This window comes from Aethalodelphis obliquidens, unplaced genomic scaffold (genome assembly GCF_003676395.1).
Source record: "Aethalodelphis obliquidens isolate GAN/ISIS:26980383/991018 unplaced genomic scaffold, ASM367639v1 scaffold36, whole genome shotgun sequence".
In the NCBI taxonomy this organism is placed as follows: Eukaryota; Metazoa; Chordata; class Mammalia; order Artiodactyla; family Delphinidae; genus Aethalodelphis; species Aethalodelphis obliquidens.
Window position 1 is genome coordinate 7709464 of NW_020837980.1, and position 17189 is coordinate 7726652.

Genomic DNA, 17189 nt, shown 5'->3' on the forward strand with positions numbered 1-17189 from the left:
CCATTTTAACAATATTAATTCTTCCAATCCAAAAACATGATATATCTTTCCATTTCTTTGAATCATCTGCACTTTCCTTTGTCACTGTGTTATATTTTTCAGCATATAGGTCTTTTACCTCCTTGGTTAAGTTTATTCCTAAGTATTTTATTCTTTTTGATGAGATTTGAAATAAGATTTTTAAATTTCTCTTTCTGTTACTCTATTATTAGTGTATAAAAATGCAAGAAATTTCTGTATATTAATCTTGTATCCTGCTACCTTGCTGAATTCATTTATTAGTTCTAATAGTTTTTGTGTGGAGACTCCATATAGAGTATAATGTCATCTGCAATACTGACAGTTTTACCTTCTTCCCTTTCAATTTTTCTTGTCTGATTGCTGTGGTGTTGAAGATCACTTGAAGAGGTGTTTTTATGTGGGAACATCCCTGTGTAGACTTTGTGTGTCCAGCGTTTTTGGTGTGAGGACTGCTTTTGATATGGACATTTGCCATGTCTTTCCTAAAGGTGTGCTGGCCATTATCCCCTTGATAGGGGTGTGGTTGGTGTTGTAGTGTGTAGAGCCTGTGCAGGCTGGACTTACTCTCTGCTCCATGGCTGTTGCTGCCCTGTCAGGAGCAGGGTCTACTTCCCAGTTGTTGGAGCAGAAGCCCTGAGGATCAGGTTCAATCAGACTCTGTTGCCCTTGAGTGCACGCCCTGCCCCAAAGGAGGTGATTGCTGAAGCAGTGAGGTCTGTGCAGTCACAGAGGACCTATGCACCACTTGTGTAGGTGTCCACGGTTCTGATCAGAAGCAGCACCAAGGTCACTTACCTTTCTTTGTTGTGTTTGTCCTAAATCTAGTGCAAAGCTGTGATGTGAAGTAGGCTGGGGCTGGGGGTTGAGGTATTGTGGCTGCAGGAATTGAGGTGGTTCAGCTGCTGCCTGAGATCTGGGCTGCCTCTGTGGCAGTCTTCTTCCAGGACCCAGATCTAGTGCTAAGCTGCAGTATGGAGTGGGCAGAGCCCAGGGCACTCTCACTGGGAGAGCTGCTGTGTACTCCTGAGTGTGCTGACAGTGGCCACCACTGCTCCACCCAGAACACACTCCAGGCTCTCCTTGCTATCTCTGCATAGCTAGATTGAGTCCTCTCCCAGGGATAGTCTTCCCAAGATTCAGCACTTAGCTGTGGCATCAAAATAGTTTCTAGTTTCCATTTTTATTTCTTCTTTGATCCTTGAGTAATAAGAAGTCTATTATTTAGCTCCCAAATATTTTACAGACTTTTCCAGTTCTGATGATTTTCCAGATATCTTTTGTTACTGATTTCTAATTCAGTTTCATAGTGGTCAAGGAACATAATTTATATGACTTGAGTCCTTTTAAATGTATTGAGACTTGCTTTATAGCAGATATTGTCTATCCTGGTAAATGTTTTGGTAAATATATTTATTGTTGAGTGGAGTGTTTTGTAAATATTGATCAGGTCAAATTGATTGATGGTGTTAAGTCTATTGTCTTTTTTGTTGATTTTATGTCCATCAATTATTGAAAAAGGGGTGTTAAAATTTCCAACTATAATTGTGGATTCATTGATTTCTTCTTGCAGTTCTATCAGTTTTAGTTTCATGTATTTTGAAGCCCTGTTTTTATGTGTATAAACATTTAGGATTGTTATATCTTCTTCCAATATAGAATTGATGTCTATATCATTATGAAATAAACTTTTTTATCCATGGCATTATTCTTTGCTCAGAAATCTACTATGTCTAATATCAATATAGGCATTCCAGCTTTCTTTTACTGGTGTTAGCATGGTATATCTTTTTTTATCCTTTTACTTTTAGCCTATTTGTGTCTTTATATTTAATATAATGTTTTGTATCGACAGGTAGCATGCAGTAGGCTTCCTCTTTCATCTTCTGACAAGCTCTGTCTTTTAATTTGGGCATTTAAACAATTTAAAGTAATTTTTAATATGGTTGATTAATTCTATTATCTTGTTGTTCATTTTCTATTTGTCCCAACTGTTCTGTTCTCTTTTTCTTCTTTTTCTGTCTTCTTTGAAATTAATCATTATTTATATTCCATTTTATCTCCATTGTTGGCTGATTAGCTATAACTCTTTTATTTTAGGGGTTCCTTCCAGGTTTATAGGATACATCTTGAGCCTATTACAGACTACCCTCATCTTATATTTTACCACTTCACAAATAGTATAAGAGCCTTAGAATACTATAATTTCATTTCTCTTTTCCCAGCCATTGTGCTTCTGCTGTCACGTATTTTACTTCTACATATGGTGTAAATCCCATACTCCATAGTTATTTTGGCTTAAATAATCAATTTTTAAAAGAAATTTAAATGATAAGAAAAATATTATATATTTACCCTTATGTATTTTCACTGCTTTGCTTTTTAGTTCTTTTTGTTTGTTTGTTTTATTTTTTTGATCTATAAATTATATTTCCATCCATTTTAATTATGCTAGTACCTGAAAAGAACTTCCTTTAACGTTTTTTGTAGTATGGATCTGCTTATAACCATTTCTTCTTTCACTTTTTTTAGACAGTTTTATTGAGATATCATTGACATAATTGCATATATTTAAGACGTACAACTTCATTTTTTTGTCTTTTGGGGGTTTTTATTGAGATATAATTGACAAATAACATTGTGTAACTTACATAATGATGATTTGATACTCATATGTATTGTGAAATGATTACCATAATAAAATTAGTTAACACATCCTTCACATAATTACCTTACATAATGATGATTTGATACTCATATGTATTGTGAAATGATTATCATAATAAAATTAGTTAACACATCCTTCACATAATTACCTTTTTTTTTCTGGTGAGAACATTTAAGATCCACTGTTCCAAGTATATAATACCGTATTTTTAACTATAGTCACCACGCTGTTCATAAGATTCCCAGAAATTATTCATCTTATAACTAGAAGTTTTTATCCTTTGACCAATATTTCCCCCATTTCCCCTACCTTCTATCCTCTGGCAAACACTGTTCTAATTTCTGTTTATATGAATTCAGCTTTTTAAAATTCCACATATAAGTGAGATCATAGAGTATTTGTCTTTCTCTGTCTGATTTATTTCACTTAGCATAATGTGCTCAACATCCATCCATGTTGTCACAAATGGCAGGTCGTCCTTCATTTTATGGCTGAATAATACTCCATTACATATATATATGTGTGTGTGTGTGTGTGTATGTGTATATATATATATATACATACATATACATATATATATATATATATATATATACACACAGCTGACTCTTGAACAACACAGGTATGAACTGCTTGGGTTCACTTATAGGTGGATTTTTTTCAATTAATACTCCAGTACTACATGATCTGTGTTTGGCTGAATCTGTGGATGTGGAATCATGGATATGGAGGGCAGACTATAAAGTTATATGCTGATTTTCCACTGTGTGTGTGGTCGGCACCCCTAACCCCTGCACTGTTCAATAATCAACTGTATTTATAAAATAAATACCACATTCACTTTATCCATTCATCTGTCAATGGACACTTTGTTTCTGTATCTTGGCTATTGTGAATAATGCTGCAATGAACATGGTGGTGCAGATAACTCAACAAATGGTAAGTTTATTTCCTTCAAATACCCGCAAGTGGGATTGCTGGATCATATGGTAGTTCTATTTTTAATTTTTTGAAGAGCCTCCACACTGTTTTCCATAGCACTGCATCAATTTACATTCCCACCAACAGTGCACAGGGTTCCCTTTTCTCTACATCTTCGCCAATACTTATTGTTGTCTCTTTGATAACAGCTATTCTTACAGGTGTGAGGTGATATCTCATTGTGGTTTTGATTGTGTTTCCCTGTGATTAGTAATGTTAAGCCCCTTTTTATGTACCTGTTGGCCATTCACATATCTTCTTTGGGAAAATGTCTATTCAGGTCCTTTCCCATTTTTTATTTGCATTATTTGATATTTTGCTATTGAGTTGTGTGAGTTCCTTATATATTTTAGATATTAACCCCTTATCAAATATATGATTTGCAAATATTTTTTCCCATTTTGTAGGTTGCCTTTTCATTTTGTTGATTGTTTCCTTTGCTGTGCAGGAGCTTTTTAAATTGAGGTAATCCCATTTTTCTATATTTGCTTTTCTCACCTGTGCTTTTGGTGTGTTAGCTAAGAAATTATTGTCAAGACGAATGCCAAGAAGGTTTTCCCCCATATTTTCTTATAGGAGTTTTATGGTTTTGAGCCTTACCTTTAAGTCTTTAACCCACTTTGAGTTGATTTTTGTGTATGGTGTGTGATAGAGGTCCAATTTCATTTTTTGCATGTGGATATCCACTTTTCCAGCATTTATTAAAGAGACTATCCTTTCCCCATCTTGGCACTCCTGTTGAAGAGCAGTAGACCATAAATGTGTGGGTTTGTTTCTGGGTTCTCTATTCTGTTCCATTGGTCTATATGTCTTTTTTAATGCTCGTACCACACTGTTTTAGTTACTTTAGCTTTATAATATAATTTGAAGTCAGGAAGTGTCATACTTCCAGCTTTGTTCTTGCTCAAGAATGCTTTGGCTATTTGGGGTCTTTTGTAGTTTCACATAAATTTTAGGATTTTTTTTTTTTACAGCTTCTGTTTAAAAATGCCATTGGGATTTTGATGGGGATTGCATTGAATCTCTAAATCACTTTGACTGGTATGAACATTTTGACAACATTACTTCTTCCAATCCATGAACATGGAATGTCTTTCCATTTATTTGTGTCTTTTTAAATTTCCTTCACCAGTGTTTTGTAGTTTTCAGTGTATAAATCTTTCATTTTTTTGGTTAAGTTATTGCCTAAGTATTTTGTTCTTTTGTTGCTAATGTAAATGGGATCATTTTCTTAATTTCTCTTTTGGTTAGTTCATTGTTAGTGTACAGAAATGCCACTGATTTTTGTATGTTGATTTTCGCATCCTACAATTTACTGAATTTGTTTTGTGGTGTTCTTAGGGTTTTTTACCTATATGATCATGTCATCTGCAAACAGAGATAATTCACTTATTCCCTTCTAATTTGGCACCTTCTATTTCTTTTTCTTTCCTGATTGCTCTGGGTAGGACTTCCAGTACTAAGATGAATAGCAGTGGTGAGAATAGGCATCCTTGCCTTGTTGTGGATCTTAGAGGAAGTTTTTCCTCATTGATTGTGTTAGCTGTGGGCTTTTCATATATGTCCTTTATTGTGCTGAGGTATGTTCCTTCTTTACCTATTTTTTGAGAGTTTTTGTAGTGAAAAGATGTTGAATTTTGTCAAATGCTTTTTCTGAATCTGATTAAAAAGTGTGATCATGTGGTCTTTGTCTTTCCTTGTGTTAATGGCAACTATAAACACAGGTGCCAATTTTCATAGATAATGTTAGGTAGATGCATATTGGAAGAACTGAAATGCTAAAGATAAGTTTAATAAACTTTAGAGTAGCAAAAATCTAAAGTAAGATAAGTAAAGTAGCATGGAGCTATCAAGTAGACTCCAACAACTAGAGAAATCAGAGCTTAAATAATGAAAAACTGTCATTTTTAAAAAGTGATATAGCCATTTGTCTTTTCAATCTCTATAAATCAAGACCATGCAAAGGCTACTGACAGAATGATTGGTACATCACTCTATACTCTCAGCCAGTCACAACTTAGAGGTTTCAAGTCATTTTCCTACTAAGGAAAAATGGGAAGGCTTACAGGGAAGAAAAAAAAGATAACTACAGAACGTTGTGTGATAGCAGATTAACAGCCCTGGCTCAGTGAATTTCCATGTATTATGTGAAGTATTTTCCTGTAACTTTTGGCCTTATATCAAAAGGAAGGCAAATGAAGTGGCTAGCCCTGATATGAACAATGGTATTTTTTCTTTCAGACAAGCTAATTTATTCTACTTATATGCATAAAATAAAAAATTTAACATGAATGAATAAACATTTCACTTGAATAATGAAATGTTTTTGAAAAGCAACTGTACATATCCAATTACATATATGATAACAAAGAGATAACTGAGCTATTCTAGAGTCTTATCTGGTTAAAAGAAAAACTCAAACTACTGCTCATCTTCCCAGGCAGAAAAAGCAAGTCTCAAAAACAAAAAGGAATTCTGTCAAAAAATAAGAACATCCCACAGAGAATTCAGTTAACACTAGAATGAGGATGCCATAGAGAAATTCTAGGGCTATTATATAAGAGTAAAAATGTTATATCTACAATTTAGTAAAAACCATAACAGTAATGTAAAAGAAAGGAACAGGTATATACATTGCTCAAAAGTGAACCTCTCTACAAAACAGGCAACCTCATACAATGTAGTATGGGTATAAAGTGAGACCACTGAAGGCAGTTTGGTAGTGTAGATCAAGGTTTCATAGATTGGGACTTACCTGGTGGCACAGTAGTTAAGACTCCACACTCCCAATACAGGGGGCCCCAGTTTGATCCCTGGCCAGAGAACTAGATCCCACACGCGTGCTGCAACTAAGAGTTCTCATGCCACAACTAAGGAGCCATGTGCCATAACTAAGGAGCCAGTGAGCTGCAACTAAGGAGCCCATGAACCACAACTAAGGAGCCCGCTTGCCACAACTAAGATCCGGCACAACCAAATAAATAAATACATAAAGATTTCATAGATTTTACATCTTATATTCTCACAAGTCCTCTTCTAGGAGAGGAAACTCAGAGTGATAACCTGACATTTGGAGCCACTTTTCTCCTCAAAACAGTTGTCAATTTGAAAGCAGCAGCTAAGAGGCTGAGAAGTTATTCAGAGATTTTGGCAGTCTCACGGGACTGGGTGAATAAAAATTGGCTTGATTCAGGGCCTGTCAAGAAGGAGGGTCATTGATAAACACCCCAGGCTTTCAGTTGTAACTTCAAAGGTACACACAGTATTAAGGCTATCTTCAAAATAAACCAGCCTAATTGGGGCCAAAGCCTAGTGTCAAATTATTTCACACCCTGATTGGATTAAAGTGGTTTCCCCCCAATGTAGATGGCTGCCAGAAGTTAAAGTAAATCCTCTCTGGATCAAGAAAAAATTATACATAGCTTTAAATTACCTCTGCAATGTTTAATCTATCATACTAGGCACTAAGTCAAAAATAACAAGGCATACAAACAATAAAAATTGACCCAAAACTAAGATTAAAAATGGACAATAAAAACAGCCCTAGGTGATCCAGATATTATGGTTATCTGACAGGGATTTTTTAAATAACCTTGACTAAAACAGTCAAGGAATTAAATGACAAGAAAAATTTTTAGCATAGAACTGGAAACTAAAAATAAAAGAATCAGTAGGAAATTCTAGAAAAAAAATCCAATAACAGAAATTACTATTTCAAAAGGAGATGAGTTTAACAATATATTTGATGCAACAGAAGAGAGAATTATTGAACCGGAACATTCTCAGAAGAAAACATCCAGGCTGAATTATAGAGAGCAAAGAGATTAGAAAAAACAAGCATAAGGAAAAATTAGGGCAAGATTTTAAAAAATCTAAATGCTTGTAATTGAAGTCACTAAGGAGAGTAGAGAAGGACTGAGGTAGAACAGTATTGGTGGAAATACTGGCAGAGAATTTTCCCAAAAATGAAATACATCAAGCCACAGGTACAAACAACACTACCAACTCCCAGCAAGAGAAAACATAGGGGAAAAAACAAACAAACAAAACCTTAGGTATGATGTAGAAAAACTTCTAAAACAGAAGTAAGGAAAATCTTAGTCAGCCAGAGAAAAAGGACACTTACCTTCAAAGGAACGACAAAAAGATTGGTAGCTGGTTTATCAACAGAAAAATAGAAAACAGAAAACTCTGGAATAAATATCTGGTGAGGGCACTGAGACCAAAACTGCAGGCAATATTTTTAGCACTGTGATTCTACAATTCATAAGAAGCGTATGTTAGTTTTCTCTTGCTGTCATAGGAAGTTATTACCAACATAGCAACTTAACATGGATAATACCCACTTATTACCACACAGTTCTTTCAAAAATTTCTGTATATATTTAAATACTATACTATAAATCCATCTTAAAAATGTAAAACAACCTTATAGAAATGGACTAAATTATATGAAAGACAATTTTCAAAAGAAAACTGAGTAGCCAATAAGTAGCTTACTCAACTGCACTATAAACAGGGAAAATCAAGTTAAAATAACAATGAGATATTTTGTACCCAAGATATTAAGTGTTAAGAAGTCTGAAAATTTCAAGTGTTGTGGAACAAGAAGAAGGAACAGCGCATGCATAGGCAATGGGTGAAGCATGCAATGACATGAATTATCACAAGTCTTGTGAGAAATTCTTGTGGTTTTGCAATTTAAGCAAAGATAGGAAGTAGGGGAAAAAAGAAATTAAAGAGGCTGATAGATCACGTAGGGCCTTGTTTCCATGCTGTGACATTGGTGTTTTTCTCTAGAAAGAAATGGTCAGACTTTGAAGGATTTATCCTTGTACAAAGATTGCTCTGGAAGCAAAATGTTGAATGGTTAGGAGGGAGCAAGACTGGAGAAACCAGTTAAGACACTGTTACACTGTGACACAGAGGTGATGAGAGCCTAATGAAGACAGCAGCAATAGGGATGGAGAGAAGGCACTATATACAGAAGATACTAAAGAGTAATATTAATAGAACATCATCACAGATAAGGCAAAAAGGATAAGAGAGCAGGAAAGTAATAGAAGTTTCAGGCGTGGCCAACAGGATAAATGATGATGAAATTTCCTGGAATAGGTTTTCTACTTTTCTAAAATGATGAATTCATTTTGGGGCATGTTGATTTAGAGGTATCTTTGGGGCCTTTCTTTCTACGGGGTCTATGGGTCTGAAGCTCAGCAGGAAAAGGATTTAGATTTAGCAGTCATCAGTGTATTAATGGTTGCTGAAAACCCTGTTTGTGGGTGATATCACGTGTATAGAGTGTGATGGGAATAAAAGAGGGTTAAGGGCAGAATCCCAGGGATTCACGTCTGAGAAATGGATGAAGGAAGGGAAATCTGAAAAAGAGACTATAAAGGAGCAACCAGACTGGTAGAAGAAAAACAGTGGACTTGGGGAAACAAGGAGAGAAGGACCTGTCTGGCAGAGGCAGGTATCACAGAGACATTAAGACAAAGACTGAGTGGTGGGAATGTAAATTGAACCACTATGGAAAACAGTATGGAAGTCCCTCAAAAAATTAAAAACAGAACTATCATATAATCCAGCAATTCCACTTTTGTGTATTTATCTGAAGAAAGCAAAACCTCTAATTCAAAAAGATATATGCACCACCATATTCACTGCAGCATTATTTACAATAGCCAAGATATGGAAACGACCTAAGTGTCCATCAATGGACGATTGGTAAATAAAATGTGGTATAAATATAAAATGCAATATTATTCAGCCATAAAAAAAGAATTAAATCTTGCCATTTGCAACAACATGGATGGACCTCGAAGGCATTGTGCTAAGTAAAATAAGTCAGAGAAAGACAAATACCATATGATCTCACTTATCAATGAAAGCTAAAAAAAAAAAAAGAACTCATCGATACAGAGAACAGATTGGTTGCCAGAAGCAAGAGGTGGGGAGTGGGCAAAATGGGAGAAGGGGGGTCAAAAAGTACAGATTTCCATTTCTAAAATAAATAAGTCATTGGGATGTAATGTACAGAATGGAGACCACAGTTACTAATACTGTATTGTATTGAAAGTTGCTAGGAGAGTAGATCTTAACAGTTGTCCTCACAAGAAAAAATAATTGTAACTATATATGGTGATCAATGTTGTTAACTAGATTTATTGTGGTGATCATTTTGCCTTATATACAAATACTGAATCATTATGTTGTACACCCCAAACTAATATAATGTTATATGTCAATTATACCTCTATTTAAAAAAAGACAAAGACTGAAAAGTTACCACTCAATTTACTGATTGATGACCAATTTAAGAGGGCCTAATCATCTTGGTCTAAGGCAGAAATATATGGTCGTGGGTTGAGGGAGTGAATAAGAGATGAAGAACTCATGCCGTAGTCTTTCCAAAAGCTCGGTTGTGATGTCAGTAGGAAGTGGAAGCCAGAGGAGGATTGTGTTTTTCTTTTTTAAGGTTATAGCACTTGGAAGATATGTACATATTCGGGGGAAAGAGGCAGTCTAGAGGGAGAGGTTGGTGTGAAAGGAGAAAAATGAATGGGACTGAAACACCAAAGCAGCAGCAGGAGGTGGTAAGCAGAGTTTCACTTTAGATGGGAGAAGGGTTCCTCTTGCACTGAAACGAGGTGGCTAGAACGAAGAGGTCAGTGTGGGCATGGGTGAACCTGCTTCTAAGTGGAAAGCAGGAAAACACACTTCTTTCTGATGGCTCTATTTTCTTAGTGAGATCATTTTCTGACAATAAAACTGGAGATGTGAGGCAGGGATTTGAATGTTGTTGAGGGAATGACAGAAGGTGCTGGCTCAGCTCATGAAGAACACAGTTTGCTGCCAATCGCTAAGGGCCCACATGTGGCTGGAGACCACTAATTCATTTGCTGGCAGCAGTCTATACTGTGTGTGTGTGTGTGTGTGTGTGTGTGTGTGTGTGTGTGTGTGTGTATCTTCTAGCAGTGCTCAATCACAAAAGGGTGTATACAAAATTTAAACAATTTGAATGGTTGGATCAAACTTCTTTGAGATTTTACTAGTTGAAAAAGAAGAACAAGAACTGACATTTATTGAGAAAACTTGGACATGGCAGTTAATCTCTCTAAACCTCAGTTTCCTTTTCTATAAAGTTGGACTAAAAATAGTACCTGTCTCACTGGGTTGTTGTGAGAATTAAATGAGATAATACAGTTTTTTTCAAATTTTTTATGGTGAACTTCAATAAGAAATATGTAGCCTTTTGTGAGAATTAAATAAGTAACTACCAGTCCACAATGCCTTTACCAAAACATTTGGAGACTTACATGTTTCCAAATTCAGAATTTGGAGGATTTTAAGAAAGTAATATGGTGACTAGAACACATATTACATAACACCCCAATAAGGCTTGGAGAAGTATCCAAAATCAAACAGTAATCTTTCCACAGCCAAATTTATGAACAGTTACACAAATCATGAATGAAGACAGTAACTAGCCTCTCCTCAGTTTCAGGTCAGGTTTTGCCACCAAAGGAATTCAGGTCAGATTTTGCTTTAAGTGTGTTTTTTTAAGAATCTTTTGGTTTTTCAGATATGTTTGCATTTCGGAATTATAGATATGAAATCATAGATTTATTGATAATATCTTAAAAGTGCCTGGCACATCATAAGTATTGGTTCCTATTATTGGTAGGGGTATATTTCATTTTTAAAATTATGTCCCTAACCCACCAAAGGGATTTCATGGCTTATTGGGTTGGCCAAAAGTTTCATTCGTTTTTTTTCCGTAAGATGACTCTAGTAGCACTTAGTTGTCTTTAACTTCATTCAAAACAATTTTGTTAGATTGTATGTGACAGCTGTCATATAAGCATGCATTTAAAAAAAGACATCAAAATTGGTGAATTTTTGTGTGGCCATTTTAATATTGAAGATGGAAGAAAAAAAGCAACATTTTCGGCATATTATGCTTTATTATTTCAAGAAAAGTAAAAATGCAACCCACATGCAAAAAAAGATTTGTGCAGTGTATGGAGAAGTTGCTGTGACTGATCGAATGTGTCAAAAGTGGTTTGCAAAACTTTGTGGTGGAGATTTCTCACTGGACAACGCTCCATGGTCAGGTAGACGAGTTGAAGTTGATAGTGATCAAATCGAGACATTAACTGACAGCAATCAACGTTATACCATGCGGGAGATAGCCGACATACTCAAAATATCCAAATCAAACACTGAAAGTCGTTTGCACCAGCTTAGTTATGTCAATCGCTTTGATGTTTGGGTTCCACATAAGTTAAGCAAAAAAAACCTTCTTGACTGTATTTCCACATACGATTCTCTACTGAAATGTAATGAAAACGTTCCGCTTTTTAAACAAATTGTGATGGGCCATGAAAAGTGGATACTGTACAATAATGTGGAATGGAAGAAATCGTGGGGCAAGTGAAATGAACCACCACCAACCACACCAAAGGCGGGTCTTCATCCAAAGAAGGTGATGTTGTGTATATGGTGGGACTGGAGGGGAGCCCTTTATTATGAGCTCCTTCCAGAAAACCAAACGATTAATTCCCACAAGTACTGCTCCCAGTTAGACCAACTGAAAGCAGCACTCGATGAAAAGCATCCAGAATTAGTCAACAGAAAACACATAATCTTCCATCAGGATAAGGCAAGACCACATATTTCTTTGATGACCAGGCAAAAACTCTTACAGCTTGGCTGGGAAGTTCTGATTCATCTGCCATGTTCACCAAACATTGCACCTTCGGATTTCCATTTATTTGGGTCTTTACAAAATTCTCTTACTAAAAATTTTCAATTCCCCGGAAGACTGTAAAAGGCACCTGGACAAGTTCTTTGCTCAAAAAGATAAAAAGTTTTGGGAAGATGGAATTGTGAAGTTGCCTGAAAAATGGCAGAAGATAGTGGAATAAAAGGATGAATACGTTGTTCAATAAAGTTCTTGGGTGCAAATGAAAAATGTGTCTTTTATTTTTACTTAAAAACAGAAGGCACTTTTTGGCCAACCCAATACTTATAGGTTGTGACCCACACTCTGAAAAATGCTGATATATAAATGTTTAACCTGGTCCTTGATACATACTAAGCTCTCGAAATGTTAGAAGGGGAAAAAATACCATCTTATATGTGTATGTTTTAAGTTTGCAGAATTCTTTTAAGCATATAGTTGCAATTCATGTTCACAGTAACCTTATCAGAAATAAACTAAATAGTTTAACTTTCCTCTTGATCCACTTGAGCGTTTCATGTCTCAGTATTTCTTGTGAAGAACAGTAGGAAATTTAAATAATAATAATAGTACCTCCCAATGGCATTTTTATCTTGATACCTAAAGCATTTTTAAAGTTTATTTTATGTGAAAGATCATTTTGTTGCACAGATAACCAAACAGAACTAAGAAATCAAGCCATTTGCTTAAGGCACAAAATACACTATTTCTACATGGAATTTGTCCAACAGAATATACAGCTTAGGAGCAACTTCCAAAGCATATTTATTATTCAGTCCTTAAAGTGAGCTAAAGACACGCTCATCTGAAGGCACCTTATAATCTTTGAGTTTTATTTTCTAGTGCTCTTGGAGACATTAAAATAGCTGAAGTGAATGTCAAAGGTTTATGCGTGAAGCTCATTAACTCTTCCCTTGACAAAGAACTGGAAATCGGAAATCATATTCTCCAACAAAATGTGGATGGACAAACAGTCTCTCTGTACCAATTCCTTCCCAATATCAAAATGCAGGCCAATTCCACGGTAACAGTGAGTATAAGATATAAATACTATGAACTAGATTTGTTCAGGGAAAACTCATTTACCCAGTCAGACCATGGCTTAGCACCAGTGCTTTCTTCATCCCTCGATCTCTCTGTTAAATGTGATTTTTTGGTTGTTGTTGGTGAATTGTGCCACTTTGTCCATCTCTGCATATAAATGAATACCCATAATTAAATTTCCATAGCTTTCTTCAATTTGGCATACAATACTTTGTGCTTTTATGATTTAACTATCAAAATAAAATACCTACGTTCCTAAAACTAAGCAAACATAATCTTTAAAGAAAAAACAAAGAGAGGGTTTGTTTAGGTGACACTGGAGAGTTCCCCTCTCTTTCTTGGGCTTTACTTTAAACCACATACAGTAGCTGTTCAGTTCCACAGCTTGACATTACATATTATACAGTCATTATATTTTAAAAACCTCACCTGCTTAGAAAGATGTGTTGCAATAACCCTCTGACATTTATAAAACTATGTTGAACTCCAATGGCAACTGTTATTAACAAACTATTCTCTTTCAGGTCTGGGCAGCAGCATCTGAAGCAAAGCACCAACCACCATCAGATTTTCTTTGGAAGGAACAGAACAGATTTAGGACAAGCCCCAATTGTACAACAATCCTGTGCAAGCCTAATGGTGAAGTCAGTGTCCTGTTCTTTTTTTTTTTTTTTTTGGCTGCGTCGGGTCTTCATTGCTGCACGCGGGTTTTCTCTAGTTGCGGCAAGCGGGGGCTACTCTTCGTTGTGGTGCGCAGGCTTCTCATTGCGGTGGCTTCTCTTGTTGCAGAGCACTGGCTCTAGGCGCTAGGCATGCGGGCTTCAGTAGTTGTGGCTTGCGGGCTTAGTTGCTCCGCGGCTTGTGGGATCTTCCCGGACCAGGGCTCGAACCCACGTCCCCTGCATTGGCAGGCAGATTCTTAACCACTGAGCCACCAGGGCAGCCCCGAGTCTACTGATTTTTAAACAGGGCTAGATATTTTTCACCCACCACATTGTTGTCCTATATGATTTGTAGCCTCTGTATTACGTGTCAAAAATTTAATAGGCATCTTATATGATTCAACGCCTGGGACTTTCCCAATACACTGTTTTCTATTAGAGATTCAGACATGGAACAGACCGCTCCTGTGCCACAGGAACTCAAAGGGCTATTTATATGTACGTTATCTCCTTTGATTCTCAGATCAGTTAAGCATTTTACAAAGGAAGAAAATGGGGCTTGGAAAGTTAAATGGCTGGCTCAAGGTCACATGATAGGCAAAATGGCAACAGCAAAATAAAACCAGACAAAAGAGCCTACAGGGTTCATATGGTCAACATTCCAAAGGTGAAATTAAAACATCATTTTATCACATTATCACTGTCATTATCATCAGATGTTTTTAAGCCCCCTATAGTACAGGAAGAAATAAAATATTGCCCTTGGCTAGGAAAGGCTTACAATCTAACTGAGAGAGATTGCACTCAAAAGATCATAAACATATTTGCCATGCAAATATCTATGTTTGAGCTGCAAAAAAGGAGAATCCCTGACTGATGAACTGAACCAAACGTGGGGTTTTCCTGCTGTGAGCCATGAAATTAAACCTTTTAAGAAAGATTTCATCTTTCTCTTTCTTTGCTGTGGGCCTAGCCTAGCTGCACTTGCCTTGTGTTGCTTTTATGTCTGTTTAGCTGGCAAACAAAGGGTTTGGCAATGGTTACAGCATCAACCCAAACCTCTAATTTTATAAACTAAAAACAGATCATGAGAACAAATAGAATGATAGGGCACACTTCGGTGCCTAACTTTTCTCATGTTGAACAAAAACATAATTATTAGTCCCTACACATGATTTTTCTGAATAATTTTTGCACATATATGTGCACATATATGCCACATATTCAGAAAACCAAAAAAAAAAAACCTGCCCACCTAGGATTCTAGCCTGGAGAATGTGGTTTCCTCTCCATGTCTTTAGTTCTAATGCCCATTTCCCCATCTCAAATAAGACTAGATAGATAGATAGATAGAGTCTTAACTATTAAAAATTTAACTTATTAATATTACAACTACTGTTTGCATAGTTCTTTATAGTTACAAAATTCAGTAGCTTAACTGAATCTCACCACACCCTCATATAACACCCTCACCACCACCCTCCCCATTTTACGTATGAGGACACAGTCCAAGACAGTAGGTGACTAATCTGCCTGAGGTTATACAGCTTGTAATTTTCACAACTGGAAACTAAGGCCAGGATGTCTTACTACAGCCTCATCATGTGTTTCACTAATCCTTACACAGGACGTAAATGACATTACAGTTTGACTTTGAAATTTTATTGCAATAAGCCTATGTCATTTAAAAAAGAAAACCTGTAACTTCAATAGTATTTCATGTTAATAAATCATTGTTGTTAGGCTGTTGCCTGGTACACTCCTATCCACTGGAAGCAAGCATGGGAAAAATTAGAGACTGACATTGAATGTGACAGATGCTCAGTAGTAAGTCCAACATCTCGAAGGCACATGTTTCATTGGCCAGCAGCTACAACTACAACTAAAGAAAAACAAGACCAATCTAAGCAAGATATCTCAAAATATCAGGTGGAACGAGTTCAAGCTTCTCTTACAAGGTAAAAGTTGCTTGTTTTCTTTTTTTTTTAAATTAAGTCCTTCCCACAATTAATAAGGGCCGAACAGGTGGGAGTGACTGGCTGACAAGTAGATATATGATGAATGGGTAAATCAATAAAGACCAAAACACTCCTATTTTGAATAAGACCATAAAAACCATAATAGCTTTTATGTTTTAAAACATAAAAACACAGAGCTAGTAGGGTAAACTCGTGGGATGATAAAGGCTGTCAATTTCCACTGGGTGATATCAAGACCCCTCTGGTCATTTCATTCCATAACAGCACTGCTGTTAGAGGTAAGGCCGTGGAGTAATGCAGAGATGAAGTTATCACCACACCTTTGGCAGTGCTTAGGTGGAGGAAGATTTGCATCATCTAGAATTTTCATCTTGGATCAAGAGCTGGCTGTGGCTGAAAGAACAGAATTTATGTTATTCATTTGTAGGCAAATGCTTCTGATGTGATAATGGGGCTGCCCACAAAGTCTAGAAAAGCCATATTCTCTGGTCTTGGAACATGCTTTCACTCTAATTGAGCTTTCATTATTAATGCCACTGTATGAAGTGCCTTTGGGGTTCAATTTGGGCTTAATTTTTCTTTTACAGAGAAAAAGAAATCCCACCAACCCTTTTCCCCAATCGCAGCCCCTGGTGCCACAGTCCTCATGTCTCTGCACATCCTTACTGTTCACTGATTGATCCTCACAACACCTACATGACTGAACGCAGCTTAGACAGCCAGCCCAGGTCTCAGTCAGCCAAGCCTGATCTAGCCAGGTAAGTCAAAGGGATACTTATTCCAGTGGAGAGTAAGTGGTGAGTGTCTGTGTGTGTGTGTGTGTGTGTGTGTGTGTAGAACTGGTGAAAAGGTGGTTAAGTTGTAAAAGTCTCTAAGTATTAAAAAGTATTCATATTCTCAAGAACAGATGGCCTCGAAAGCAAGTACCGTGAGCCGTTTACGTATTTGCTCTAGCGCAGTTATCTGAGTGCATCAACGAATCCAAAGAACAGCATGGCCAGCAAGAGTACATAGGCTTGGGCTTCCCTGGTGGCGCAGTGGTTAAGAGTCCGCCTGCCGATGCAGGGGACACGGGTTCGTGCCCCGGTCCG

General features: G+C 36.6%; 1 protein-coding gene across 1 annotated transcript in view; it reads left to right on the forward strand.

Annotated features, from left to right (window-relative positions):
- The window catches only part of LMNTD1 (lamin tail domain containing 1), a 57321-nt gene that overhangs the window by 18541 nt on the left and 21591 nt on the right, over positions 1–17189 (forward strand). Inside the window, exons 4-7 of the mRNA XM_027129413.1 lie at positions 13257–13443; positions 13982–14101; positions 15863–16077; positions 16686–16856. Coding sequence (XP_026985214.1) covers positions 13257–13443; positions 13982–14101; positions 15863–16077; positions 16686–16856 — 693 coding nt within the window. The remainder of the gene's footprint in view (positions 1–13256; positions 13444–13981; positions 14102–15862; positions 16078–16685; positions 16857–17189) is intronic.